This window comes from Ammospiza caudacuta, chromosome 6 (genome assembly GCF_027887145.1).
Source record: "Ammospiza caudacuta isolate bAmmCau1 chromosome 6, bAmmCau1.pri, whole genome shotgun sequence".
Taxonomy (NCBI): Eukaryota; Metazoa; Chordata; class Aves; order Passeriformes; family Passerellidae; genus Ammospiza; species Ammospiza caudacuta.
The window spans coordinates 12964218-12991835 of NC_080598.1; the positions used below are offsets into that span (position 1 = coordinate 12964218).

The window sequence follows — 27618 nt, forward strand, 5'->3', positions numbered from 1 at the left end:
GGGACCAAGGGACAAAGGCCAGCCTGGCTCCATTGCCCTGCATCCCTGTCCAGGCATGGGGGTGATGGAGCAGAGGGAAATCTCAGCCAAGACATTGATTTTAATTTTTTAGGAATAAAAAAAAGACCAAACCAAACAGACAAAAACTTCCTGAAAACAGCTTCCTACCTCATAATTTCACAGAAATTAGCTTGGAAATGTCACCTGCCCGTACCTGCTCCAGGCTCTGCCTGTCCCCCCCCAGCCCAGCCCCCCCTGGCACGGGCAGTGCCAGCCTCAGGGCTCTGCCCCCCACCCACAGAGTGTCCCCAGTGCCAGACCCCCCTCCCTCCGTGGGTCCTGGAAGGGGAACAGGAGGGTTTGGGCAGCCCTCATGAGCTCTTAGCCCCCCCACCAAAACTCAGCTCCCCAGCCTGACACAGGGATGAGGTACTGGGTATTTTGGGGAGGGGCAACACAGGAAAGGAGCTGCAAAGGGATCCTGGATGTCACAATTGCACCTCCAGTGTCCCCAGCCTGGCACAGCCCTCCAGAACCCAGCAAAGCCCCCGGCACCCACCGGCACGAAGGAGTTAATGAATTCATTGCTGACTAAATTAGACCCTTAAGGACAAAACCACTGCCACCACCCTGGCCCTCCCCAGGAAAGCCACAGCAGGCACAGGTGCCCCCGTGGTGGCTCAGTGGCTGTGGTGGCAGGGGACAGGCAGGTGCCAGGGGTCAGGGGCTGCAGGCTGGGCTCAGCACTACTCCTTGGAGGGCTTCTTGCTGCGGGTGTTCCACATGCCGCGCTTGGAGTGGTAGTAGTGGTAAAAGTTCCTGAGGCGCAAGCGCTCCACCTCCAGCCCGCTCTGGAGCACCCTGCGGACAGAGAGACAGAGCTCAGGGATGGAGGGACAGGGCTCAAGGGATGGATGGATGGATGGATGGATGGATGGATGGATGGATGGATGGATGGATGGACAGGGCTCAGGGATGGATGGATGGATGGATGGATGGATGGATGGATGGATGGATGGATGGATGGATGGATGGATGGACAGGGCTCAGGGATGGATGGATGGATGGATGGATGGATGGATGGATGGATGGATGGATGGATGGATGGATGGATGGATGGATGGGGCTCAGGGGATAGATGGATAGAGGGACAGGGCTCAGGGATGGATGGATGGATGGATGGATGGATGGATGGATGGATGGATGGATGGATGGATGGGGCTCAGGGGATAGATGGATAGAGGGACAGGGCTCAGGGATGGATGGATGGATGGATGGATGGATGGATGGATGGATGGATGGATGGACGGATGGACAAGGATCAGGGATGGAGGGATGAGGCTCCCTGCAGATGGAGGGAAGAGGGATGCTGCTCAAGGGACAGAGAGATAAAGGGACAGGGCTCAGGGGATGGATGGATGGACGGATGGACGGAAGGACAGGGCTCAGGGATAGATGGATAGAGGGACAGGGCTCAGGGATGGATGGATGGATGGATGGATGGATGGATGGATGGATGGATGGATGGATGGGGCTCAGGGGATAGATGGATAGAGGGACAGGGCTCAGGGATGGATGGATGGATGGATGGATGGATGGATGGATGGATGGATGGATGGATGGATGGGGCTCAGGGGATAGATGGATAGAGGGACAGGGCTCAGGGATGGATGGATGGATGGATGGATGGATGGATGGATGGATGGATGGATGGATGGATGGATGGGGCTCAGGGGATAGATGGATAGAGGGACAGGGCTCAGGGATGGATGGATGGATGGATGGATGGATGGATGGATGGATGGATGGATGGATGGATGGACGGATGGACAAGGATCAGGGATGGAGGGATGAGGCTCCCTGCAGATGGAGGGAAGAGGGATGCTGCTCAAGGGACAGAGAGATAAAGGGACAGGGCTCAGGGGATGGAGGAAAGAAGGGATGGGGTTCAAGAAATGGATGGACAGAGGGATGAAGCTCTCTGTGGATGGATAGATGGATGTGGCCTTCCCAAAGGGAAGTTTTCCCCTTCACCAGCCCATCATCCAGCCCCTAGCCAGCTTGATGGATGTGCCCAAATCCACGTGGCTGACCCTGCTCACAGGGGTTTAGGGGCTGCAGGACCCCCAGGCTCACCTGTCCAGGAGCTCCCAGTCCTCCCCGCCCCAGCGGTCCCGGAACTCCTCCGTGTTCATCCCTCCCACACGGTCAAAGTCCGACTTGTAGATGCCGAAGAGGCCAAAGCCATTCACCTCCCAGTAGCCTGGAGGGGGGGAGCAATGAGGTGAGGGGTGGGGGCACCCCCAAATGCCCATCTCATCCCCTCTGTGCTCTCCCCACCACCTGGGAGCCACAGGGATTCCCCATCCCAACCCCTCTTCCCACCCATCCCCATCCGTGCCAGCTTCTGCAGAGGTGCACCAGGTCTTGGCCTGGTTTTGGGGTGCTCCCAGCTGGAAAGGGGTCCCTGCTCACCATTGGGCTCCCGGGGGGAGCTGCCACAGCTCAGCCTCATGACGATGGGGGCGTAGGCCAGCTTCCCCTCCACGCAGTGCTTGCGGATGCTGTCCAGGATATTGGCAGGGAAATGGATGTGCAGGTCACACAGGAACACGATGCTGTGCTCGTCCTGGGAGGGCACACACACGGGTCAGGGGAATCAGAGAGGAAGAGCCCTGCGAGAGAAGCCACAGGCAGAGCTGGTGCCTGTTCCCACTCACCTCCACCATGTCCACACCCGCCTGGAGCCCGGCAGAGCGCTCGAAATTCCCCGTGCGCCGCAGGTACTGGAACCTGGGGAGAGAGGACAGGGCAGGTAGCACTGGGGACAGACAGGGACAGCCAGGAGGGACAGGAACCACCAGCATGGGGTTCCCAGGCAGGCTCAGGTGCTACAGCTCAAGCTGAGGCTTCCCCCATAGAGTCAAGTTTCTGCACCCCCAAATCCACATGGAAAAGTAGTTTAAACCCCCAAAAATGAGGGGGAGGGGAGGGGCAGCAAGGCAGGGACTGTGCAGGCGGGGAAGGAGCAGCAGGCTGTGTGTGTGAGCACCTGTCCCACCACAGGGAGCCCCCCCAGACCCCGAGGCTGCAGGTGGGAGTTACCGGGGCAACCGGGCATCCCGCAGGGCCTTCTCCACATCCATGTCCTCGCTGTCAAAGTCCACCAGGATCACGTTGAAGTTGGCGTCCCCCGTGGCCCCGTAGAGGCCGGCCATGTCCGAGATGAACTGCTGCACCCAGCGGGCCTGGTTCTTCACTGCCAGAGACACATCCCTCAGGCTCACAGAGGAACCCTCAGCACCTCCCCCTGGCCCAACCAACCCCTTCTGAGGAGAGGTGACACCCCCATCCCACTGGAGGCTGCTGAGGCAGCAGCACGGACCCCGCAGAGCCGTGTCCCGCTGTCACCTACCCGGCACCACGAAGTGCACCATGACGTCCTGCCTCCAGCTGAGCCGCAGCGGCCGGCACAGCACAGATTTCCCATAGAGGATGCTCCAGGCGCTGGGCTGGGGCTCGGTGGCACCCAGGGCCAGCCCGTCAGGGTTGGCCTCGGTGCTGTCGTCCTGCTTGCCCTGGTGCAGGAGCACGTAGACGTACTCGGAGAGCCGCACCGTGCGCTGGCCCCGCTCTGCCAGCTCCAGCTCCAGCAGGTAGCGGTTCCCCCGCGCCGTGTCCCGCCGCTTCTCCACGTTGATGATCCTCAGGAGGGTGTAGATCCTGCCGGGAAACGAGAAGCTTTGAAATCGCCGCCATCCTGAGCTCTGCTCCCCGCAATCCGGGACCCACCCTCCGAATTCCCACCGGCATCCTGCTCCCCCCGTACCCCCCGTTCTTCTCGTTGAGCCTCTCCATGTACTGGGCCACCACGTCCACCACCTCGCTCTCGGCCAGCTGCAGGTTTCCCGACACGTTGCAGCGCAGGTCGTTCCAGTCGGAGCGCAGCAGCTCGAAGTCCACGGAGCTGACGCTGAACGTCCGCTGCCAGTTGATGGAGTCCTCCAGCCAGCCCTGCTGCAGCTCCCCTGCCTCGTAGGAATAGTCCGACACCTCTTCCTCCTCATCCTCCTCCTCCTCCTGGCCCTTCCCCTCCTGCTGCTGCGACGCAGTGGTCTCCGACACCTTCAGAAAGGACGTCACCCTCGTCCCCTCGGAGCGGGTGGCCTCGGAGGAGTTGTAGCCAGCAGTGGCCGCTGTCCTGCCCGGAGCAGGGGTCGTGTCCTCGTGGCTGAAGAGCCCCTCGGTGCCCAGGGCCAGGAGGCCGGGCAGCACCCGCTGCTTGGGCGGCCGCTCCCACCTCCTGCCGCTCTTGTGCCTGGCAGGGTCCCTCTCCCTGGAGATGTTACCCAGGAGCCAGGGGCTCCAGTGGCCGGGGAGGGCCCGGAGCTTGCTGGGGGCGATGGGATGCTTCTGCGGGGTCTTGGAGCGGAGGTGGACTCTCCTCACAAGCTTTGGATACAGGAAAACTCCAGGGAAGGCCGGCTCCTGGGCCGGGGCTTTGCGCTTCCCGGGCTGCAGCCGGGTCACGTAGACCTTCTCCTGGCTTTTCCGGGGCTTCTTGTCCTCGCTGGGAGCCGCTGGCCTGCTGGGACCCGGCGTTTTGGCTTTGCCACCAAAGATGGGCACGGAGAGGTGGGGCTGGAGGTGCTTTGGAGATGCCGCCGGCAGCCCCAGCTCATCCTCCTCTTCCCCATCCTGGGGCAGCCAACGGAGCGCCCGGCGCGGGCCCCGCTCCAGCACGGGATCCCCCTGGAGTGCAGCTGGAGGGCTGGGGGTGCCCCATGTCCCCCCCAGCTGCCTGGGGGTGCCCCACGTGCCCCCCAGCTGCCCGGGGGTGCCCGGCCCAGCCTGTGCCCGGCCCCGCTGCTGGCGGAAGCTGTAATAGTCCAGGTCATCTCCGTAAGCCCCGGTGACCGGCGCAGGATCCTTCCCTTTGGCTCTGGGTGCCGGCCCAAAGCTCCGCTCCTTGGCCTCGGGAGGGGCGTCTGTGGGCTCAGGGCTGTCCACTCCTTCCTCTTCCTCCTCCTCGTCATCCAGGAAATCTAGGGAGTGAAGGCAGAGATCAGTACCCTGAGGCAGAGTCTGATCCCAGCAGGAGAGGAACCTGAGAGTGGCTGAGGTGAGGGAGCAGAGCTGGGGCACCAGGGGACGCCCACCCAGGAACACCCACACAGGGCTGGCAGCTCCAGTTGCTGCCACTTATCCCCACCTCAAATCTCAGCACCAATCCTACTCCATCCAGGAGCAAACCCGACCTGCCAGGGCTTTGCTAAGCTGCAAATTCACCAAGGCAGGCTCTGAACAGCCTCTGGCTCCCCAGGAGCACCCCCAGGCTCCACACTGGGTCTGGCTCCTGCTGCCACTGCCGAGGCCAATCCAGGAGATGCTGGAGGGACAGCAAATCCCAACCCAGTGTCCTGCTTCCCACACCCCACACCGCCCTGTTGTCATGCCAAGCAGGATGCTCAGAGGGGTGCTCTGAGGGATGCTGCTCTGCACAGCCCAGCCCTCCTGCAGCCTCTGGCACGGCTGGAGTCACTCCAATGAGCCACAGATCTGAGGAGATGAGCTGCCAGCAGCAGGATGCCGGGAGCTCGGCCCCGTGCCCAGCCATGCCTCACTGTGACTCACTGTCAGGGCCAAGGAAGAGAAACGCTCGCTGCCGCGGATCCTCCTCCTCCTCATCCATCTTCATGTACTTGTAGAACCCAAACCTGGGGATGAAGAGGGAGGGTGAGGGCCTGGGAGAGGGAGGAGTGAGGAGGTTCCCAAATCCAGGAGCGCTGCCAGCACTCAAGCTGCTGCACGCCTGGGAGATGGGGATAGAGCCAGCCTGGGGTGGCCCTCCCATGGGGACAGGGACACGTGGCTGAGGATGCATCATCCCAGCACTGCTGACATCAGCCCCCTGTGCACAGCACCCCAAAATCCCAGCCCCAGTACCTACTTTTCCAGGTAGAGGGGGGACTCCCTGTAGAAGCACTTGTTCTCTGTCTCCATGTGAGTGAGGCGTGTGAAGTCGTTGGGATACACAAACGAGAGGTAGACCTGGGGGGTAAATGGTGCCGTGTCACCCCAAGGAGTTGGGGACCCGAGGCCACCACCAACACCTAAGTGACCCAGTACTTCAAACACAGGGATTTAACCCCAATTCTCCCAGGCTGAGCCAGTGAGAGATGCTTCCCGCTGGATTTCACCCAGCTGGGAACATCCCTGGGCTCTGCCATGTCCCCATGGGGAGCGTGGCCCTGTCCCCAGGGAGACACTTACGAACTGCAGGCCCTGGTAGCGGGCGATGGGGAAATCCTTCACCACGTAGGTGGGGCTGTAGGCACAGGGCACCAGCACGTTCTCCACGCGGGACGCCTCGATGGCAGGGGCTGTGGAGAAGCCCAGAGCATCCCAACATGTTCCCACACACCCCAGCAGAGAGGCCTCCGCTCAAGAGATGGGCAGAGGCTGGCAGGGATGCCCAGAGCAGCCTCTGTGCTCCCCCAAACCCCACCAGGGACGCATCTTCGGGCACTCACTGAGGAAAAAGGTGTCTCTGGGGTCAGCCTTGAGCATGTCAGCCCCGTGCTCGTCCTGCTGGGCCTCCCAGAGGTGGCTCCCACTGTGGCTGGCCAAGGTCTGCGGGATGTGCTCCACGTGGTTCATCTTCAGGGACGACTCATCTGCGGGACAGGGCCGGGCTGAGCCCCCGGGCACACCCTCCAAGGGGGCATTTCCAACCCCTCCTGCTCCCAGGGAAAGCAATGCTGCCCTCCCAGCCATCTCAGAGACCCTGTGACTAATCAGCCTAATGATTATTGCATCCACTAATGAGGACAGGAGAGGGCACGGCTGATCCCAGCCAGGCCTCCTGCTCCCATTACCACAGCCTCAGAAAGGAGGGGATGCTCAGGGCTGTAACACAGGGGTTAAACCTTGGATGTCCTTCCTGCAGGTACCTGCAACACGAGCTGGTTTGCTTCCTACCCAGGCATGAGGGTGGCACGTCACCCTTGGCCACCAACCAGCCCCCAGGAGGTCACCCTGCTCCTGTCACCTCGGCCATGTTCCCATGGGTGCTCCCTTCCCTGCTGCAGGGCCACAGGGAAGCAGGATGCCCCTTCCCCAGCCCCAAATTCTCCTTCTTGTGGCAGGGAAAGGCTTCCCAAATGTGTCCCTGCAGCTGGCTGGGGTGGGGCTGAAGCCACTGGAAAAGAAGGGAAGGGAAGGGAAGGGAAGGGAAGGGAAGGGAAGGGAAGGGAAGGGAAGGGAAGGGAAGGGAAGGGAAGGGAAGGGAAGGGAAGGGAAGGGAAGGGAAGGGAAGGGAAGGGAAGGGAAGGGAAGGGAAGGGAAGGGAAGGGAAGGGAAGGGAAGGGAAGGGAAGGGAAGGGAAGGGAAGGGAAGGGAAGGGAAGAAGAGGAGCTCTGCCTGCTGCTGGCAGCCCCCAGCAGGGAGGGGCTCCCCAGGGCTGCCATGGCTTTGCCTCAGGGTGCTGCTGGGTCTGAGGGAGCAGGGAAGCAGGAAGGAGGAGCAGGAAGAGCCGGTGCTGAGGGACAGGGATTTATCTGCACATCATCCATCTCAGGGGCACCTGCATCAGCAGCACTGGCACCCCTCATCCCTCTTGTCCCCAGGGATGCTGCCTGCCCCCTCCTCCTCATGGACACCTCCCAGGGCAGGAGCGATGGCCACTCCCGCTGCGTGCGGAGTGCCAGGGCAGGGCCCATCCATCACAGCCCTCCCTGCTGCCAGGGCAGGGGCAGCAAGCACAAGATCTATAGATTTAATTAAAACCTCTGCCATCCATCCCCGCTTCCACGACAGCTCCTCGTAACTCAGGCCCCGGAGCCAGAGGGCTCTTGGCAGGCAGGACGAGCCTGGGGCACCAGCAGAGCTGCGCTTCCACGCTGTGGTGACTGCACAGCCCACTTTTAGCAGCATCTCATCTTGCTCCCAGCATCAATCCTACCCACTGCAGCCCCTGCAGCCCTCCTTACAGCAGGCAGAAATCCAGTGGGGGGATTCAGAGGCTGACATGTCCCCCCAGGACCCTATTTCCCAGGTTCTGCTTTCCTTCCCATCTCTCCCAGCACGCGCAGCCCCTGGAGAGCCTGCTGGCCGTGGCACCTGGCCCTTACCTGTGTACAAGGAGATGTAGGAGGAGTCAATCACCTCAAACTTCAGGCTGGGGAGGAAAACTCGCCACTGGGAAAAAAACAAAAGCGGATGGGGAATGAGCAGGGGGGTGGCAGGGGTCAGGATGCAGCTGCCCAAGCCCAGCACCCACAATGGGTCCTCCCTGTGCACAGCTCCCAGAAACTTCCCTGCAGAAGAGAAGCCAGAGAGAGGGCTGATCCTGCCCCATTTCCCACAGGGTTTGGGATCCCTGCAGGGTTGGAGGGAGAAAGGCTCCTGTGGGGGGTAGGATACAGGCTCATGCTGGCTCCCTCTGGGACTGCCAAAACTCCTGTGACCAAAGGGCTCCTTTCCTCACTCCAGTGCTTTATAAAGAAGAGCTTGCCTTGATTTAAGAGGGTCTCCAGAGCTGCCTGCCCTGATTTAACTCCAGCATTTTAAAAGCCAGTCTGGAGCCCTTGTCGGGACAAGCCCTTCAATGCCCCCGGGGCGAGACACATCAGGGTCCTGCTTTTGTTGTGGATGCTGTTGTTGTCTCTCTCTGCACAGCTGAGAGCTTTTTCTGCACGGCTGAAAGGCTTCACTCCCTCCCTCCAGCAAAAACATCCCATCTCAGAAACATCTCCCCCATCTATTTGCTTTCCCCACTATTTGTTTTTGCCCAAAGAAACGCAGATCTTATCAGATAGAGGGGATGGGGAGGAAGGGGTGTAGCTGGCCTCCCTGATGCTTTGCTGGCACCAGCTTGATCCCAGTGATTAATGAGTTCTTGGGAGAAAGGAAACCTTTGCTAACGAGCCAACATCTTGCCCTCAGCCAGCCTGAGCCCCTGACACATGCTCCAAGCTTTGCCAGGGCTGTGCTGCCAAGGCAGGCAAGTTCAGATTCGAAACCCATGGTAATTCCAAGGGGGAAAAAGAAGAAAACAGGGAATGGGAATGGCTCCATCGTCTGGGCCACCTCTCTCCCACTGCTGGGATGCAGCCTGCAAGGTGGGACCTGCCTGTGGGGGCTCTTCTTGCCCATGAGAGTCCATGGCAGGGCCACCAGCAGGAAAGGAGAACAGCACTCCATGCATCCCAGTGCTGGAATGACCAGGGAAACAGTGACACTGACTTGTCCCCACTGGCAGCCGTGGGAGGGGGAAACCTGGCTTTGCTCCAGGATAAAGCCCTTGGGGACACACATGGAAAAGCCCTGGCATGGGGGGTGGGCATTTACTCACCCCAACCTCCACGTGGTCCGAGCCCCGGTCGTCCTGCTTGTGCAGCAGCTCAAAGTAGTAACGTCGGGAGGACATGAGGCTGCAGGGGAGGGGACACAGCTGTCAGAGCCCAGGGCCAGCCTGGGAATTCCTCCCTGTCCTGCCCACGGGTGGGTAAAACCTTCCTGAGGCAAGGAGACAGGCAGCTGGGGAGGGTGTCTGCTCCCCATCCCAATGCTCCCCGTCTGTGGGATTGGGGGCACACTGTGACATCCCTGTCCTCATCTCATCACCTTCAAACCATGGGTCTGGGGTCCAGCCCAGCCCCACGTGCCTTTTGGGAAAGGAGCACGGCCCAGGGAGGTCAGAGGCAGCACCTGCATGTCCCAGACTCCATCCCCATGGGATGATCCCCATGGACACACGGACACACTCACCGCAGGGGCTTGGACACCTGCGAGCTGAACTTGGTGAACTCCCCTGGCGCCGTCCACTCAGTGCCCAGCTGGGAAGGAAGGAGGAGATGAGAGAAGCAGGACACCATACCAAAGCCCAGCAGCTTCCCATTACAGGAATTAACCCCAGGGAAATCTGGGAATAAATATTAAAGCTCCTGGTCTTTGGCAGCTCCAGCCAAGAAGGGACCAAGGGGCTCCTCTGGAAGCCAAGCCAGGCCTGGCCAGGGAGGGGAGCAGGCAGAAACAGCCTGGCATTCCCAAAGGAGCAGAGAGGCAGGAGAGCTGCCCCCAGCACAGGCACACACGGATCCCTCCCCCTGGAGCAGGACAAGGCAGAGGTGGTGCCATACCTTGCCCACAAATGCAGCCAGTCGGGAATTGGAGGGACTGTCGTCAGAGCTGAGCCAGAACTCTGAGTTGTCATCTGAAGCCACAGAAAACTGGAAATCCCCTGCAGAGAGCCATGGAGAGGGTCACCACTAGGGACACAGGGACCCTGGTGGTGTGGGATTGATTCTATTGCCTCGTGGTGAGATGGGGAACAGGGATGGGGCCATCCCAGACCTCACGTCATGGCTCTGTCCTGGATGGGATCAGGGCTTTGCCTCCCTTCAAAGCCACAGGGAAAAGGGGCTTTGTTTCAGAAGGATCCTCCTGCCCAGGAACCAGGATTTGGGGCCCATCTCCGAGAGCCTTTCTGTGCTCCTGTGGCCAGGAAGGGGAAGGACACAGCATCTCCACGTTGCTGCATGGGGGAAAAGCCACACTCCATCACTCACCATCCTTGAAGGGATGGATGTAGCCAAAAATCCTCAGCCCATAGTTCTTCCACTTGGGAGACACAGCCAGCTTCTTCACTGTGGTGCGGGTCTGCCGAGGAAACAGGCGTGGATCACCTTCTCCATGGTATCCTCCTCCATGGATCACCTCCTCCATGGTACCCCAGCCTCCCACACCCACAGAGGGGGCCCCATCACCTCCCCAAGCCAAGTCCTGCAAGCCAAGGTCCTGAGGAAGAGCAGGGGGCACCCAGGGAGGGATGTATGGACCCTCCCACCAGTTCCTGTACCGGGACTCACGTGGGGGAAGAGCGGGAAGTGGAGGTTCTTCCTCAGGTGCCTCACGGCCCCGCCACACCAGTCCTCGAAGACGTGCAGATTTGCCTTCCCTTTGTACTGTGGGAGAGGAGAGAGGGCTCAGTGGGGCTCCTGCTCCTCCCCATGCCCTCCCAGGCCGCTGCCCACACCCACCTGCTCGTTCCAGGGCAATGCCTGCTTGGTCAGGTTGAGCTTGGGGTGGGCGCTGGCGCGGCTGGAACGTTGCTGGCCTCTGGAAAACCAGGCATCCCCGTCCTGCCCGTCGCTCTGGGGAGGCACAGAGGGACACAAGGGATGGGTGATGAGGGCCAGCATGGCCTGTGCTTGTGGGATGGCTCTGAGCACCCGTGGCTGCCCAGAGAAGCTGTGGCTGCCCCATCCCTGGAAAAGCTCAAGGCCAGGTTAGACAGGACCCGGAGCAACCTGGGCTAGCAGAAGGTGTCCTTGCCCCTGGAAATGGATGGGCTCTAAGATCCCTTCCAACCCCAAACCATCCCAGGATTCCACGATCTAAACACCTCATTTTGAGCCTTGCCTAACCAAGGCAAAAGATTTCACGGCTCAGGGCAAAGGAAAACAGGAGGTGGCACAAAAATATTGGCAAGGTGTCCCAGGCAGCAGTTTCAAAATGTTCCAGCTAAACTTGTTTCCCTTCCTCTGCCAAAACTGCTCCAAAACAGTGAGTTTTCTGTTCATCCAAACTGTTTGGCCAGTCTTGGAGGCTGCTGGGATTTTGGGCTCTCTCTCTCTAAAAGCACAGAGGGAGCAGGATGCCTCTGCACTCCCCCTCTTCCTTTAAAGGGGATTAGGTTAATCCCATTGCTTGTATCTCGTAATTTAGAGATTAAGTGAGCATTTACCTGCCTGCAGCTCGCTGATGAGTGACAAGGAAGAGCCAGGGGCCCCTCCAGAGCATTCCCCTCTTCCTCAGCTTCCCCAGAGCATCATCCCCCTCTTCCTCCACCCCCCACTGTCACCACAGCACAGCCCATTTGGATGCACAGTGCCAGGGAGATAATTAGCAAACTGCCTAAACAAACTCATTAGAGCCCCGGAGGAGGGAGCAGTGCCCTTGGAAGACCTCACAAGGAGGGAGGGTTTTGTGCCAGGCTCACTGGAAGGATTCTCCCTCCTCCCAGGAAAAGCCAGGATGCAATTCCTGCTGTGCCCTCTGTCCTGACCCAGCACCAGCCTGTGCCTCCTCTGGGCACCTGAGGTTCCCCCTTTGTCCATCGGTCCCTTATTTCTGAGGAGTTGGGATAGGGCAGGGAATACCCTGTGGCTTCCCCCTTCCTCCATCCCACCTGGCTGCCTTGCTAGGAGGCCTCCTGGTGACAACAGGATGGACAGGGACAGCAGGGCCTTGGTGACACAGGCACAGCAAGGCCTTCAACAGGGACAGGGACAGCAGGGTGTCCCATGGCTACAATTCCAAGTGCCTCCTGCCTGCAGGCTCCACCTGGGGTGTAGTGGCTCTCCAGTCCAAGACAGAGCAGAACACACAAGAGCAGGTGGCTCTGCCCAGAACAGCAGGAACTGCAGAGCAGATGAAGCTGGGCCCTGCCCAGGGAAGCTGTGACAGGGCACATGGAGTACAGTGTGGGATATGGGGGGGATATCCCGCCCCGTTTCAATGGGATATTAGAGGGTTCATCCACTGTGAGGGCTGCTGGGCAGAACCAGAGGTTCTAATGCACCCCCAAACCCTTGGATCCCCTCAGCTGGACGAGACCTGGAGCACTGTGCCCGCCGTGACCTCCGCAGCCCCTCCTGCCCCGTTACCATGGGATCTTCCTCGCGGCTCTCGCTGGAATCCTCGGCCTTCCTGCGCCGCGCCAGGGCCGCCGGCCGCCTCCCCGGATCCGTCACCTCCCCCAGCCTCTCTCCATCTGCCAGAGAGCACAGGGGGTCACACCACAGCCTGCACCTCTCCTGGGGACACCCCTGTCCCTGGCACGGGGGACAAGGACACGGAGAGGGGGCCCTGGCTGCAATTCCCCTCATTCCATCTGCACTAAGCAGCTTTGCAGCAGCTCATCAGCAGCAGGTTTAATTACACCCCCCACAGCTCCCAGCCCTTTACATAAGAGGTTCTGGGATGGGCTGCTGGGGTCTTGCTCCCCTTCCATCCTCAGGGATGCATCCCTGCTTCCTGCCCCTCCAAATCCCAGCTCTCCCAAAGCATCCCACAGCTCTACCAACAGCACACCAGCCCCAAACCCCCTCAGACACCATCCCCTCAAACCATGTCTCTCTTCAAAATCACACTGACATCAAAACCTTGCTCCCAGACCCATCAGCTTCGTTAATTAATGTGCTGAGTTAATTATCCCCAACTTTTGACTCCTCTCTGCAGTTCCTTTTCCTTGGGCAGGCAATTTTAAACTAGCCCCCGCTTCCCACAAAACAACGGTTCAGACCTGGAAAATGTTACTTTCGGGGGGGGGGGATGACATCCTCTTTTTGTGCCACCCACCCCAAAACCCAGGGGGATCCACAGTTCAATCCAGAGTCAAGGGAAGCTCAAGGCAATGCTTGGAGAGGTGGGTGTCCAAGAACCACCTCCACAAACACCTGAGGCTCCCCAAAAACCAGCAATGAGGAGGAGCCCCAGGTGTGCTGAGCAGCGACCCCCACCATGGGAATTGCAGGAAAGAGGTCACAGACCCACTTCCAAGGGTATGGAAAGATGTCCCTGTCCCTCCAACCTCCTTCCCACCCCCAGCAGGTCCTGGGGGCTCCCATTCCCAGAATGGAGCAGCCTCAGTGACTGCCAGGCCAGGGAGAGGCTGGGGGTGCCCGGAGCCCCCCGCCCCACGCCTCCCACCCCATTGGTATTCCAGCGGCCGCGCTGCCGGCGTCTCCTTGGAGATGGCAGCACAAATCCCATCCCCACGGCAGGGACAGGAAATTAAGCTCTAAAGCCCCTTCTTCTGCTCCCGGCCATTCTTCAGCCCCTGGCAGCCCCAGCTGGCTCCTGGCAGCTCCCCAGGCTGCTCCCTCCCCTCTCCCAGCCCCATTCCCGCAGCCATCCATCCCTCTTCCCTGGGCAGCAGGGTGACGGGAGCGGCAGCACACACAGACAGCAGCATTCCCACATTCCCAGCGCTCTGATCCAAGCATCCATCACGGCCAGGAGGAGCTCAGCGCCCCCAGGGGACCTGCCCAGGGCTGGGAGTGGCTCTGTGGTACCCGCTCAGGGAGTGTCTCCCAGCCTTGGAGGAGATAAACCTGCCTCTCATGAGATCCTGTGGGATTTGCCATGGACAGAATTCCCTGGATGGCAACCTGAGCCAGCAGCCTCCCTGGGATGGCTGGATGTGGCCACCCTGCTTCACTCTCCTCCATGTCAGGACTGTGAACTGGAGGGGGATTATTTGATATAAATTGGGTAAAAACCAGGAGTTAATCCAAGCTCATCCTTGGAGCTCTCAGATCCCAGAGCCACGAGCCTCCTGCTTACTCCCATCCCTTCCAAGGGGCTCGCACATCCAGGGAGGAGCAAAAGCACCAGCAACGCTCCAGAAAAGGCTTCTGGGCTTCCCTGGCAGTTTAAATATTGGAAAGTGGCTTCTGATCAGGCTCTGGGGACCTGGGAACCAGTGCCACGGGGATAAGGGGTGGGGATGGGCAGTGCCTGGTGCCAATGAGCATCACTGCCCAAAAATCCTGAGCTCCTTGATCCCAACCACAGCCCTGTGGGAGGAGCAGCTCAGAGGCAGGAGAAGAGGAGGAAGAAGGATTCCAGCTCCTCCCAGCATCCCAGCAGGATGCAGAGCAGCTCTGCTGTGTCCATTCCCTCAGCCAGCCTCCCTCAAGGACCAGAGAGGGCAGGACAGGGACAGGGGAAGCTCTGGGGACAAGCTGTGGGCTGGGGATGCTCAGGGAAGGGATGGAGGCACTAAAAGCTCTTTCCTGGAGCGACACCGATGCTTTGGGAGCAGGGAGGAGCAGGCAGGAAGCACAAACCATGGCACAAAGCAGCTCTGAGTCACAGCAGCCTCCAGACAGGGAGCCAGGATCCTCACCCTGGGGAGGAGGCCATGGATACCAGGGATCCAGGCAGGGCACGGAGCGATGCCTCCCATGGGAGAAGCGCGTCCCGTTATCCCGGCCCTGGAACTCCGCTGGGAAGCACAGAGAGCCTTTCACATCCCACCTCCCTCCTCCTCCTCCCCAGCTCCAAACACAGCCCCTTTCTTCCAGGCCGGGGTTTCTCCTGGCCCTTTTCCAAGCCCTGCGACGTGGAGGAGACATCTAAACCCTGACACAGCTGCAGCAGAGGTGGTGGCAGCAGAGGTGGTGGCAGCAGAGGTGGTGGCGGTGCCTTCCTCAAACCCAGAGGTTCCATTCCCAAAATTTCCCCCCTCGGAGCAGGAGCATCCCTGCAGGAGCCTCCTAACGAGGTGTTGAGTAATTATACTTAGTGATAAAGGAATCAACACCACAAATCCCCCTGTCGGTGCCACAGAAACACGGGACAGAAATCCCAGACAGAGAGTGGTGGCACGGGCTGGGTGACAGCCGGTGACAGCAATGGGGAGGAGGGGAATGGGGTTTGTGACCACCCTGGACACCCCTGGGCGCTGCTGGCACCTGTCACTGCCTTGCAGAGGGAGCTGGAGCAGCCAGGGGGGTTTGAACTGCCTCCCCCATTCCTGGGCTGCTGTTTTCCCACTCGGTGGCAGCACTCTCAGCTGGAGCCGTGGAAATCGATGGAATCGCTCTGGCTGCTGATGGAGCTGCCATGAGACCACTCCAGCTGACAAACATCCACCAGGAGAGGCAGCTCCGACACTTCCACGCTCATCATCAGCATCTCAAATCCCTCCCAGGATTGGGCAGCTCCCAGACTCCCTGACTGTACATCCAGTGCCCCTCAACCCCAGGGAGAGCTGGATCAGGACCCTGCTCCATCCCAACAGGGATGATGCTCAGCTCACAGCCCCCAGCACAAAGATTTGGCTTCCTGGGATGCAGCCTCTGGAGGAGGTCACGGTGAAATTCTGGGAATTTTAGGGTGCGTTTCACCCCAGAAACATTCCAGCCTCTGAGCTCCACGTTGCCTGTGGGGTCACCATCCCAGGTTCAGCTTCCCAGCCTCTTGCAGCAGCTGGTTCCTCATCCAGCCAAAATCCCTGTCCTGACAGTGCCAAGGTCCCTGACACCCCAGGGACTGCTCAGTCCTTCCCAAGGAGCAGCTCTGGAGAGCCCCAGCTGCAGGCACAGGGAAAGGGATGGAGGGGAGATCCAGGGCAGATCCCAAACACCAACACAAAGAGCTCCTGGTGCTTGGGAAAACCCATCCCTCACCTCCCCTGGCTCCAAGGGATGGTTTTGGGGACCCTCCAGGTGCCAAGGGGGCTGGCTCACAGCCAGGCTGGGACAGTGCCACCCTGGGGTGCCACTTGTGCCTCTGAAGAGCCACATTTTTGATTCTGAAAAACCCAAAACAGGCAGGTGCCAAAGTTTTCCCATTGGGCACCCCAGAGGAGCAGGGCATGGAGCCTGGGGCTGTCCAGGAAGGGATTCCCATGTGGAAAAAGGACCCCAGTGACACCCAAACCAGCCTTTCCCAGCAGGGATGGGAGACTGGGGTGATGCCAGCAGAAGAAAGAGCAGCTCCCAGCCCAGTCCCAAATCCCACTGCCCTTCATCTTCAAAGGGCTCTCTCATCCCCTTCCCTACCTGCTCCTGGCATCCCTGACAAAAAGGATGAGCCCCACACCAGCTGCAGCATTCCAGGCTCCCAATTAAAATCAAAGGACCTGCAGAGATGGATCCCAGAGGGACACATTACCCCAAACCCTCTCCCCAAAAATGGGTCCCTGGGGACAGAAGAGCCAAGGACAGGACACAGAGCATCCATCCCACTGCTGCCTCGGGATCAGGGGGTTTGGGAGCCCTCTGGAGCATGGCAGAGGGGTGACCCAGGCCATGCCATGTCCAGCAGGCAGAGAGAGCCCCACTCCACCCCTGACCTGGCTTTACCCCCCTTGAGCGCCCATCCTGTGCTCCCCCAATCCCCCAAAACCTCACTCCAGGCTAAACCCCAAACCCCACACCCCCTCTGCCAGCCACTTCAGGGCATTATTGCCTTTTTCCCCAGTTCTTTTTTCCTTTTCCATCCTTTCCCCACCTGGCACATCCCCGTTTCCACCCCATTGCCTCAGCGGGTTTCCAGCCGGGAGAGCTGGAAATGGCCTCATTATTTCCACTGAGGAATCCTGTGCTCAATTAGCCAGAGAAGGGTAATTATCTACTTGGAGAAGATGAGGAAAGGGGGGGGATGTTTTATCAGGGACCAGCCCAGCTCCCAGCCCAGCCCCTGGATGCTCCAGGTGTCAGCAATGGCTGGGACATGGGAGCCCTGGGATAATCCCACTGGGATAACGCTCCCAACCCCACCTGGCTGGGTGTTCCCCACTTTACACCCCCAAAACTGCCTACAATCCTCATGCCCTGCACCTGCAGCCTCCAGCTGCTCACTGACATCCTGCTTAATGAGTAATTAACCTTTTTCCTTGTTAATTAACCAGGCAGCACCCCTGGCACAGACAGACAGGTCCTGGCTCATGGTGGCCAAATCCAGAAGTCATCTCCAAGCTCATTTTGGTGCACACACCCCTGGGGTGCCGCTCTTCCCCCAGACACTTGCAACAAGTTTTTTTTCCTTAATATGGTTTATTTCCTATGACCTATTTGGGATTTTTTTGTTTGTTTTGTTCTTTTTTTTCACTCCATTCCATGTTTTTCCACCTAAAACACTGCCTGCCTCTCCCACTCTGGCAGCAGCAGGATGAGGTCCATCTGTGCATGGCCAAACCCTTCCCCAACCTCCATCCAACCCCTTCCCACATCCAAAAAGGCCGAGTGGGACCTAAACTCTGCCTCTCCCACACCTTCACCCGGGTTTTAGGAGCCCACTGGAAAATCCAAGGAGCATCCCAGTTGGATCCAGCTTTCCCTGGAGAATCCCCCACCTCTCCACAGCCAAGGAAGGTGCCCTCCCCATGGCAAAGGGCAACATTTTCCCCTCCCAATGTACTTTCCCATCTCTGTCCCCACCTCCCAGAGACCCCGTTCTCCACCAAAGCCCAGCTCCCCTCACTCCCACTTTGCAGCCATTGCACCCCCTCCCTTCCACAGCAAAACCTCTGGAGCATCCCTAGGAGCCAGCCGGGATGCAGGGACAGCAGGGATGGGCACCTGGGAACGTCCCTGAGCATCCTCCCCGCAGGAAAACCACGGCTCGCCCCCCAACACCCGCGGGAATCCCATCCATGGTGTTCCCAGGGATGGGGACAGCGATCCCAAGCCAGGGTCTGGCCAGAGGACACACAGACACGGCCGTCCCAATCAGCAGCGGGGCCAGGGGGAAGCACCTCGGGTGGGGGTGGGAATACAAGGAAAACCGGGACACCGGGAAAAGCCCTCGGGCACGGAGGATCCCGCAGAGAGCCGGCAGCCCCGGTGCTCTCCCCTCCCTCTCTCCCTCCCAGCCTCATTTCCTGCCTCGCTCATTCCCATTATCCCGATTTCACCGCGAGGCCCAAAATTTTGCAGGCTCATGCTGCTGCTGCTCCGCTCGGAAACTTTGGGTTTTCCAGCCGGGAGGCTTCGCCAACCCCCGGGGCCGCTGGGACCCCCTCGGGAAAGGCTTTTCCTCCCAACACATCCCGGCCTCTTGGCGTTTTTTAGGACACGTTTTTTTTTAGGCGAGGTCGGTCCCGGAGAACGGCGCGGCTCAAGTTTCGCCCGGCGAATATCGCGAGTGGCTTCGTGTCCCCCCGGGCTGCCCAGGGACAGCTGGCCCGGGAAAAACGGACCGAGCCCCGGGGCACCTGTCCCTCCGGAGCATCCCGGAATCCATCCCGGAATCCAGCCCGGCCGCTACCCAAGGGAGGGGGACAGAAAAATGGAATTTTGGGTATTTTTACAGTAGAGAAGTACAGGCTGAGAAAGTGCTGGGATGGGATGGGATGGGGGGGTTGGGAAAGGATGGGAGCGTTGGGAAGGGATGGGAGAGCAGAGATTGTCCCTTCCAGCAGGGCGAGCGCCTATAAATGGCCTCTTTGTCATCTCAGCCAAGGCAGCGGGTGGAAAAATGAGGACGGAGCGAATCGAGGGGGGACAATGAATGTCCCGGCCGCTTTGGGGGCCCTCCTGGGTGTCCCCCCATCCCGAAGGGCCAACGCCGGGGCGCGGAGCCCACGGAGGGGTCCCGCTCGCCCCAAACCCACGCGGGTGCTGCGGGACAGAAACACAGCGCTGGAAATGGGGGGTGCTCCGGGTCCCCAGCGTGGCAGGGGGACCCCCGAACCGCAGGTGCTCTGACAGCACAGTGCGGGGGGAGCCCCGGCGCTCCCTGGGGACCCCCAAACCCCAGATGCTCCGGTAGCGCGGAGTGGCGGGGGAGACCCACCATCCCTCGGGGACCCCCAAAGGCCCCCGAGGCCCCGCTCCGAGGGCTGCCGGGGACCCGCCCGCCCCCGTTACCTTTGCCGTAGGCGAAGGGGAGGCGCAGGGCGCGGCCCTGGCGCACCAGGCTGATGTGCAGGTAGGTGAACCAGGCGGCCGAGGTGAGCAGCGCCAGCAGCAGCAGCAGCTTCAGCTGCTTCCGGAGCTTCTTCACCGGGAGCCGCGGCATCCTGCCGCCCGCATCGCCCCCGCCGCCACCACCGCCGCCGCCGGGCTAACCCCGGCCCATGGGGCCCCCCGCCCGTCCAGCCCGCGCGCTCCGGGCCGGCCGCGGGGCGGCTGCGGCTCGTGGGGCCGGGGCTCGGTGCGGGGCTCGGCGGCCCCGGGCCCGCCGGTGCATCGCCCCCCCCCGCGCCGCGCCCGCGGGGGGAATGAATGAGCGGGCGCTGCGCGCGGCCACGCCCCCGACCAGGAGCGACGGCCCCGCTGGCCAATCGCAGCCCGCCCACCGCGGGCTCTCCGCCAATGGGCGCGCCGCGGAGGCGGGGCCTGCGGAGGCGCCGCGCGTCTCCACGCCAACGGTCCGGCAGCCCCGCGGGGCGCCGCGGGCGCGACCATGAGGGGCGCGGGGGGAAACCGAGCCCCCGGGGCTGTCCCCGGCCCTGCGGGGCGGTGAAGAGGCGGAACCGAACGAGGTATCCGTGCCGAGGACGGAGGGCTCGGCGCGATTAGTGACGCGGGTCTCGGCCGGGTCACCCCCCGACCGCTCCCCCCCGGCGGCGTGGATGGTACGTTCCCGGCCGTCAGCGGCGGGGGCTGCAGCGCCCGGGCCGGTCCGCGGGGGGGCGCTATCCGCAGGCACGGACCGCACCGGGATCGTCCTGGGCCGATGAGTGCGGGCATCCCGGGATCAGGGCTGGGATTCCGGGATCGTCCCAGCAAGATGAGTGCGGACATCCCTGGGAGCATCCCCCCGCTGGGTGAGGGGGTCCCATGGGGGGTGCGACCCCCCGACTCCCACTCGCTGCGAGTCCCATGGGAGCTGGATCCCCAGGATCGCCCCAGCCGGATCCCCCGGGTCACGGCTCTGTGCCCTCTGCTCATCCCGGCCACAACTCGGTGTCCCGATCTGCCGGCCGGTTCTTCCCCCTGCAGCTCAGGGCTGGAAAATAACGGGACTTTTCCCTCCTCCGCCGTCCCACAGGTTGAGGCAGCGTCCCCGCCCTGCTGCGGCTCAGGGTAGGGGTGAAACCACGGGAGAAATTCGTCATTAAAGGAAGAAACACACGGCGGGGGAAACTAGAGGGCACCAATGCCCTGGGCTGAGATTCCCAGAAACCAAATCCCAATTTCCAGGGCGGGGCCATGCTCGTTCGGTTTATTTAATCAGAAACACTCCCAGAGTTGCCAGGAAAAGGTTCCAGGACAGCGGATCCTGCGGATTCCGGTGCATTAACACGGTCCAAGCACACCCCGAAGCCTGAGAGGGGGATTCCTTTAAGGGCAGCCCGAGCTTTCCAGGGATCCCAAATGGCATCCCCAAAAAGTGGCACCCACTGGCTTCAACCCTGTGTTTGTGGGATATGGAGGTGGGCTTGGGGCTCTGCAGGATTTGGGGATTTCACAGGGATTAGGGACAGAGAAAGAGTGGGAAAGAAGAGGAAAGAAAAAGAGGATAATGAAGGAGCTAGGGGCAAAAAAAGGGGAAATGAAGGGGGCATAGAAAGGCGGAAAACTGAGGAAAAAAGCAAAGGGGGAGGAAAGAACAGGGTAAGGAAATAAGCAGGCAACGAAGGGACAAAACAGGGGGAAAGGGAAGAAAAGGACAACACAGGTGGCAAAAAAAAGAAAAGGAAAGAATAGAATAAAGGATGAAGGGAGGACAGGGGGCAAAAAAAGTGAAAAAGGTGACAAGGAAAGGGAGGAGAAACAAGGGGGTAAAGAAAGAAAACGGTGAAGCAAAAAGCGGGCAAAGAACAGGTAAAGGTGGAGCTAAGGAAGGAAGCTGGCAATAAAGGGGCAACAAAAGAAGCGGGGAAATGAGTAAAGAGGAGGATTAAGCAAGGAACTAGGAAAGGGGCCCGGGGTTTCCCCGGCGCCGAGGAGGAGGCTCCCGTGCCTCACAGGGGCGTCCGGAGGGGCGGTCTGTTCCCGCTCCGTCCCAAATCTCGAGGAAACGAAACCGCGGCGCTGCGCCCGCCCCGCGGCGCCTCCACCTCCCGGAGCCGCACGCGTTCGCAGGTGCCACCACAGCTGTCCCCCAGCCCGAGGCATGCAGTCGCCGCTTCCGCCCTACGAGGTGCTGCCTACCGAGGTGAACATGGAGGAGATGCCCCGGAGCACCACGGTGGTGGTGGAGGAGACGCAGCAGCAGCAGCAGCCGCCGCCGCGGGACCACCTGGTGTGGTCCCTGTTCACCACCCTGTACGGCAACTTCTGCTGCCTCGGCCTCCTGGCATTCGTCTTCTCCGTCAAGGTGAGGAGCCCGGGGGGACACCGCGGGTGGGGGCCGCCCCAGGGACACCCACGGAGTCCCGGACATCAGAGACACCCACCGAGCCCTGGACCTCAGGGACACCCACCGAGCCCCCAGCCCGGGATGGCCCATGGACCCCACTGAGCCCCCGTGGACCCCACAGAGCTCCCCGTCCCAGGGTGACCCATGGACCCCTCAAACCCCAGACCAGAGGGTGTCCCAGGGTACCCCACAGAGTCCCCTCTTCATGGAGCCCTGACCCCAGGGAGTCCCCTCTTTACAGAGCGGTGACCCCAGGGAGTCCCCTCTTTATGAAGCCCTGACTCCACAGAGTCCCCCCTTCATGGAGCACTGATCCCACAGAGTCCCCTCTTTACAGAGCACTGACCCCAGGGAGTCCCGGCTACGAGTTCTGCAGGGTTTTGGGGCAGGGAAGGCAGTGGGCACCTCAGGGTATCCCCGGTGTTTTGGGGGGTTCAGCCCGGTCTGGCACCTCCAGCATCTCTCCCACAGCCCTGGGCCCCCCGGAACCCCCCCACCCCACTCCCCTGACTCTGCCTCTGCCTGTCCCCAGTCCAGGGACCGCAAAGTGCTGGGTGACTACAGCGGGGCCCTGAGCTACGGCTCCACGGCCAAGTACCTGAACATCACGGCCCTGGTGATCAACATCGTCATCGTCATCCTCGTCATTGTCTTCGTCTCCCTGGCCTTAGCCGGGGTCTTCAGCCCCCGCCACCCGTACGGGCCGTACGGGGGGTACGGGTACAGCCGCACTTAAGTGCCTGCCCTCCTTGCCCTCGGGCTGTGCTTCTCTCCCCGGGCTGGAGCCAAAATCCACGACAATCCACGACAATCCACGTGCCTCGCCCGGAGCCCGCTGCTCTCCTGTCCCTGTCCCTCCCCACTCGGAGCTTTCGTGGTGGCTGGAGCTGCCTGGGCATGGACACGACGCCCCCGAGAGCAGCTGAGCACCCCAGCCCTGCCACAGCCTGCTTGGAGCCCCAGCTGCCTCAAAACAATTCTGGGGAGAAGCGCCTGGTTCAGAGAAACCCTGCTCCCTGAAATAAAAGTTTCTTTTACTTTTGCCGTGTCTTGGTTTCGTATCATTGAGGATGTGGTTTGGGGTTTGTTCTGCAGCAGCTTGGCAGGATGAGAAACGGGGTCAGCCCGTGGGATGGGCCTGGGGGAGGAGGTGTTTGAGGGTCCCCAGGAGCAGGGGAGAGATGAGAATCTTGACTCCAGGTTTCAGAAGGCTGATTTATTATTTTATTATATGTATTATATTTTTTAAAATTATATACTAAAGCTACATTAAAGAAAGAGAAAGGAGACATGAGAAGGCTATCAAGGAAAGGAATGATAACAAAATCTTGTGACTGACCAGAGACACAACACAGCTGGACCTGTGATTGGTCATCAAGTAGAAACAGTTTGTGTGAGACCAATCAAAGATGTACCTGCCACATTTCGCAGCAGCAGATAATTATTGTTTGCATTTCTTTTCTGAAGCTTCTCAGGAGAAAAATCCTAGCGAAAGGATTTCCATAAAATGTGTCAGTGACACCTGAGGGAGGTGAAAAGTGTCCCCCATCACGGAGACACTGCTCAGGGGACACCACAGGCACCCTGAACCTGGATGCTGCATCTGCACGGGCAGTGAAGCTCTTGGAAGGGTCACACGAGGGTGAGGGTGGGAGCTGATCCCTGCTGGGCGTCACCAGGAGCATTCCCATCCTCACCGGCCCTCAGGAGGGGCTGGCAGCAAGCAGAGCTGAGGGCAAGCTGGCTTTGGGGGGGCAGGAGGTGCAAAGGGCTTGAGCAGGATGAGCTGGAATGGGACTGAGCAGGGCTGGAGAGGCTCCCAGAGGAAAGGGCCGGTGGGTTCTGCTGCTCCACCCCCAATCACCCCACCAGGGCTGGATTGCCCATCTCCCCCTGCAGCCAGGGGAGCTGTACGATGCTCACAGCCCCCATCCCACATGCCTGGAGCCCCGTTTGCCTGGGCACAGCCGCCCATGTGCCCGCAGCAGGAAGCAGGGCATGAATTCCGTGTCCCACCCGGCTGCCATGCGCAGCCTTCGCTTTCGCTATCAGCTCATCCCAGCCCGCAGCTCCCTCCCTTTGTGCTCCGGATTCCCTCCTCATCCCACAGGGGAGCGAGCTGCGGCCAGAGGGAGCCGCACCAAGCACCAGGAGTCCGTGTCCCTGTCCCTGGCTGGCAGGGCGGGATCCTCACACTTCGAGGGTGCCACACGTGTCGCTCCCTGCCCAGCCCGTGTCCCTGCCTGCCCGGCCCCGGAGTGGCCCCGGAGGGGACGTGGGCAGCCCTGGCCCAGCCCACGTGGCAGAGCCCCGGCCCTGCAGCTGGCCTGGCTCCCCCTTCCCCTGGGCACCCCTGGCCCTCGGCAGGGCCCGGTCCCGGGGGCTGGGGCCCCGCACGGAGGGGAACAAAAGCGCGATTTTGCCTCTCCCCACGAACATGGGGCTCCTGCCAAGACGCCACTCGTAAGATGTCAGAAATCCCACTCACAAACACAGCGGATATTTGTTGCAGGATCGCTGGCACGGAGCCTCCGGTGAATCATTTTCTGCTCTGCTTTTTTCCCGGAAAACACGGGCTCCTTGCTGCAAAAGGAATCCGCTGCCAGCCCAGCCCCAGGCTCGGCCTGCCCAAAACTAGCGCGGCCAATGGGACCTCAGGCCAGCAAAGGCCGCTGCTCCAAGATCCCCATTTCCCCCTTCTCCCTGTTTTTATCAGCAGCTTCCGGCACAAATCTAAAGGGCAACCCCACACAAGTTGACACGGAAAAAATTGACCCTTTCACATCCCAAAACAGCCACAGGCAAAGGCTCCCTCCCTCCCTCCTGTGACCACCCCAGGCTGCCATGGACAGCTCCCGCAGCCCACCTGCCACCCAAACTCGGGAGGAGAACAAAAACCCTCCAGCACGACGCTTGTAGTGACAGAGAATGAGGCATTGCTTTGTCCTGGCCAGGACATGCCATGGAAAACATTCCCATCCACGCATAGTTCCTTACATGGTGTTTCCCATGTCTACACGGACAAAAAGCCAAAGAAATTCCCGTTCAGACGTCTTAAATTACACTTAGGAATTGCACTTACACTTGAGAATTACAATTCTTAGTATTAGATCTCCTATCAGTTCTTGATCCCTTCACCTTCGAATCCCATTTTTCGGTTCTCTCAAGGATTGATTTCCCAGACAGGGAGGCGATGTTGGTTAATGGTCGCTAATGGTCCCTAATATTCGCTAATGTTCTCTAATGCTCTTTTGGCAACTCCCAATCTGTGCCTGTTCAGATCACGGCCCTCTCCCGATGAGCAGAATCTTTCGAAGAAAAACTTGATTTCCCCTCCCCTTTGGCATAGGCGAACAAAATCCTGATTAATGTTGCATTAAAAAAATTAAATTTTTTATCATTTCAAACATTCCCTCCAGTCCTCTCGGAGTCCTCAGGGCTCTCCCAAACCCCTTTAAGCCCCCCAGGGTCCCCAGGGCTGCCCTGCACCCCCAACCTGCGTGGGCTGGGGGTCCCAGCGGGCCGTGCCCCCCCTCCCCCTGCGGGGCGGTGCGGGGCCGGTCCCCCGCCCTGAGCGAGCTCCGCTCCCGTTCCCGGCGCTCATTCCCGGCCATGGAGCCCCGGCAGGCGGACGTGTCCATCCCGCTGCAGTCCTCCGGCTGGGGGGCGGCCGCCCCCGGGTCCCGCTCCGAGCCGCAGCCCCGGGACTACGTGCTCTGGTCGGTGTTCAATGTGCTGCTGTGGTGCGCCCTGGGCGGGATGGGCTGCTGCGGCTTCCCCGCGCTCGTCTGCTCCGTCAAGGTGAGGGAGGGGCCGGGGACCCCCGCCAGACCCGCCCCGGATCGAGCCCTGATCGGCCCCGGGACCCCCACCCAGACCGACCCCAGCCAGACCCTCCCGGGGCTCCTCGAGCCCGACCGAGCCCGGCACGGGAACCCCGACGTGTCCCGGCTCCATCCCCACCTCCGGAGCCCCGACCCAGCCCCACCCGGACCTTCCCCTCACCCGGGGATCCCCCGGCCCTCCCTGACACCCCCGCTCCTCTCCCCCTGCCCACCTCCCTCCAAACCCCTCTCCCCATCACCTGATCCCCTCTTCCATCCCGGACCCCCAGTCTGGTCTCCCATCCCCGATGCCAGCCCCCCCTGGGACCCCCAAATCCGTGTGCCCACTCCGGGACCCCCAAATCCGTATGCGCACCCCAGGATCCTCAAAGCCACACTGTGCCCACCCTGGGACCCCCAAAACCGTGTCCCCCCAGCCCCCGCTGGCCTCACCCCGTGCCCCGGGTGACACCCGCGTCCCCAGGGTCCCAGCACAGCCTCGCAGCCACCCCGGGGGTTTGGCCCCCCAGTCTGTGCCCCACACACCCCGAGCCCCCCGCTTGTCCCCCAGGCCCGTGACTGCAAGCAGGCGGGGGACCTGGAGGGTGCGCGGCGCCACAGCCACCGCGCCAGGGTGGCCAACATCGTCTGCTCCGTGGCGGTGGCCCTCGTCTGGCTCATCTTCATCGTCATCGCCGCCACCTTCATGTCCCGATTCAGGCACACCTGACCGGCGCCCGGCCCCACCCGCGGGGTGCTGCCCCCTCCTCCTGCCTCCAAAATGTGCCCGCCCGGGGCGCGGGGGCGCAGGGAGTGACCCCGCTGTCCCCGCTGTCCCCGCACGGCCGCGGGACGGGACGGGGCGGGGCGGCCAGGCTGGGGCGTGGGGGACAGGGGACAGCCCCCCACTCCCCCGCTTGGCTGCGCTCACACGCTCCCTGGCACCTGTGACACACCTGCGGGTCACTGCACCTGTGACACACCTGTGGGTCACCGCTGCCACCGATGGAGTTCGTCCCCTCGCTGTCACCTCCTCCACTGAGGGACATCGCGGAGAGAGAGTCCTCGGGCATCCTTGCGGCGTCCTCCTCCTCCTCCTGCTGCTCCCATCCCTGCCTCCATCCCGCCGCGGAGTAGGGCGCTTCCAGCCCAAATCCCATCTGGGATGTTATAGATACATATTATAATATTGGCTTTTCGCAAACATTAAAATAGATTTTATATGTGTAGCGTTATAACAAAGTTATACACCACACATTTTATACTTGTAGTGTATAACTCTGTTATAAATATATAGTTTTTATTTCTGCTGTTAATTAAGCTTGGGCATTTTGGTAAAACAGCTAAGATAAGCATACTTGTGTTAAAATGCCTGCTTAGATGAGATAACATCCAATAAACAAATAAAAAAAGACTCCTGCTTACAGATATACCAAGTATCAGCCCTCGCGATCTAGAGACAGTGTGGGCCAAACCAAAACTAAAAATAATAATAAAAAACCCCTAAAACCACGACCAAAAAATTACACATACTCTAAAAAAGTAAAACCAAAAAAGAGTCATAGTAAACAATCCTTAAAATATGCAAACTAGTTTAAGAAAAAAGTTGACTATACGTAAGAGTCTATAAATATACAACAGGCTGATATTAGAAAAAAGGTGTTTAAGAAGTGTCTCCGAAGATAACGGTGTGCTCTTGACTGAGCACCAAGGCACACCCAGCTATAATCTTTGTTCCTTATCTCCTACTATCCTTTATTAAACTTCTAAAATTTTCACAAGAGAGTAAAAGCGTTTTCCACGTTGGAGATGGCAGGAAAATGAAATCAAAGCCCCTCCGCGTGTTCTGGCTGCACCCTGCAGCCCGGGTGCCCGGGATCCCCATGGGTGCTGCTCTTCCCCCTTCCCACACGAACTTCCCATTCCATCCATCCCGCAGCCCCACAGGTGCTGCCGAGGAGGGTCA

General features: G+C 60.4%; 3 protein-coding genes across 3 annotated transcripts; 2 read left to right on the plus strand and 1 right to left on the minus strand.

Annotated features, from left to right (window-relative positions):
- Nucleotides 1-359: 359 nt before the first annotated feature.
- Nucleotides 360-19541, minus strand: B4GALNT4 (beta-1,4-N-acetyl-galactosaminyltransferase 4). Its single transcript, XM_058807210.1, has 20 exons — nucleotides 19389-19541; nucleotides 12672-12778; nucleotides 11043-11156; nucleotides 10872-10967; nucleotides 10572-10662; nucleotides 10143-10243; nucleotides 9772-9839; nucleotides 9356-9434; nucleotides 8133-8199; nucleotides 6534-6677; nucleotides 6274-6383; nucleotides 5951-6051; nucleotides 5635-5717; nucleotides 3830-5045; nucleotides 3416-3723; nucleotides 3106-3259; nucleotides 2721-2793; nucleotides 2476-2629; nucleotides 2137-2263; nucleotides 360-861 (listed from the first exon to the last, which is right to left on the minus strand). The coding sequence occupies exons 1-20, from the start codon at nucleotides 19537-19539 to the stop codon at nucleotides 747-749; spliced, it is 3459 nt and encodes a 1152-aa protein (XP_058663193.1). The 5' UTR covers nucleotides 19540-19541; the 3' UTR covers nucleotides 360-746.
- A 1786-nt stretch (nucleotides 19542-21327) lies between these two features.
- Nucleotides 21328-22870, plus strand: LOC131559088 (dispanin subfamily A member 2b-like). The gene is made up of 2 exons (XM_058807331.1): nucleotides 21328-21786; nucleotides 22361-22870. Exons 1-2 carry the CDS (start codon nucleotides 21583-21585, stop codon nucleotides 22562-22564), a joined length of 408 nt encoding a protein of 135 aa, XP_058663314.1. The 5' UTR covers nucleotides 21328-21582; the 3' UTR covers nucleotides 22565-22870.
- A 2570-nt stretch (nucleotides 22871-25440) lies between these two features.
- Nucleotides 25441-27421, plus strand: LOC131558984 (dispanin subfamily A member 2b-like). Its single transcript, XM_058807150.1, has 2 exons — nucleotides 25441-25629; nucleotides 26224-27421. Exons 1-2 carry the CDS (start codon nucleotides 25441-25443, stop codon nucleotides 26380-26382), a joined length of 348 nt encoding a protein of 115 aa, XP_058663133.1. The 3' UTR covers nucleotides 26383-27421.
- The last annotated feature ends 197 nt before the right edge of the window (nucleotides 27422-27618 follow it).

Coding starts and splice junctions, on each gene's coding strand:
- B4GALNT4 (XM_058807210.1), bottom strand. CDS start 19,539: ATGCCGCGGCTCCCGGTGAAGAAGCTCCGGAAGCAGCTGAAGCTGCTG. Junction 6,678..8,132: donor CTACATCTCCTTGTACACAG/GTAAGGGCCAGG, acceptor CCTGTCCCGCAG/ATGAGTCGTCCCTGAAGATG. Junction 3,724..3,829: donor CTCAACGAGAAGAACGGGGG/GTACGGGGGGAG, acceptor GTTTCCCGGCAG/GATCTACACCCTCCTGAGGA.
- LOC131559088 (XM_058807331.1), top strand. CDS start 21,583: ATGCAGTCGCCGCTTCCGCCCTACGAGGTGCTGCCTACCGAGGTGAAC. Junction 21,787..22,360: donor CATTCGTCTTCTCCGTCAAG/GTGAGGAGCCCG, acceptor GCCTGTCCCCAG/TCCAGGGACCGCAAAGTGCT.
- LOC131558984 (XM_058807150.1), top strand. CDS start 25,441: ATGGAGCCCCGGCAGGCGGACGTGTCCATCCCGCTGCAGTCCTCCGGC. Junction 25,630..26,223: donor CGCTCGTCTGCTCCGTCAAG/GTGAGGGAGGGG, acceptor CTTGTCCCCCAG/GCCCGTGACTGCAAGCAGGC.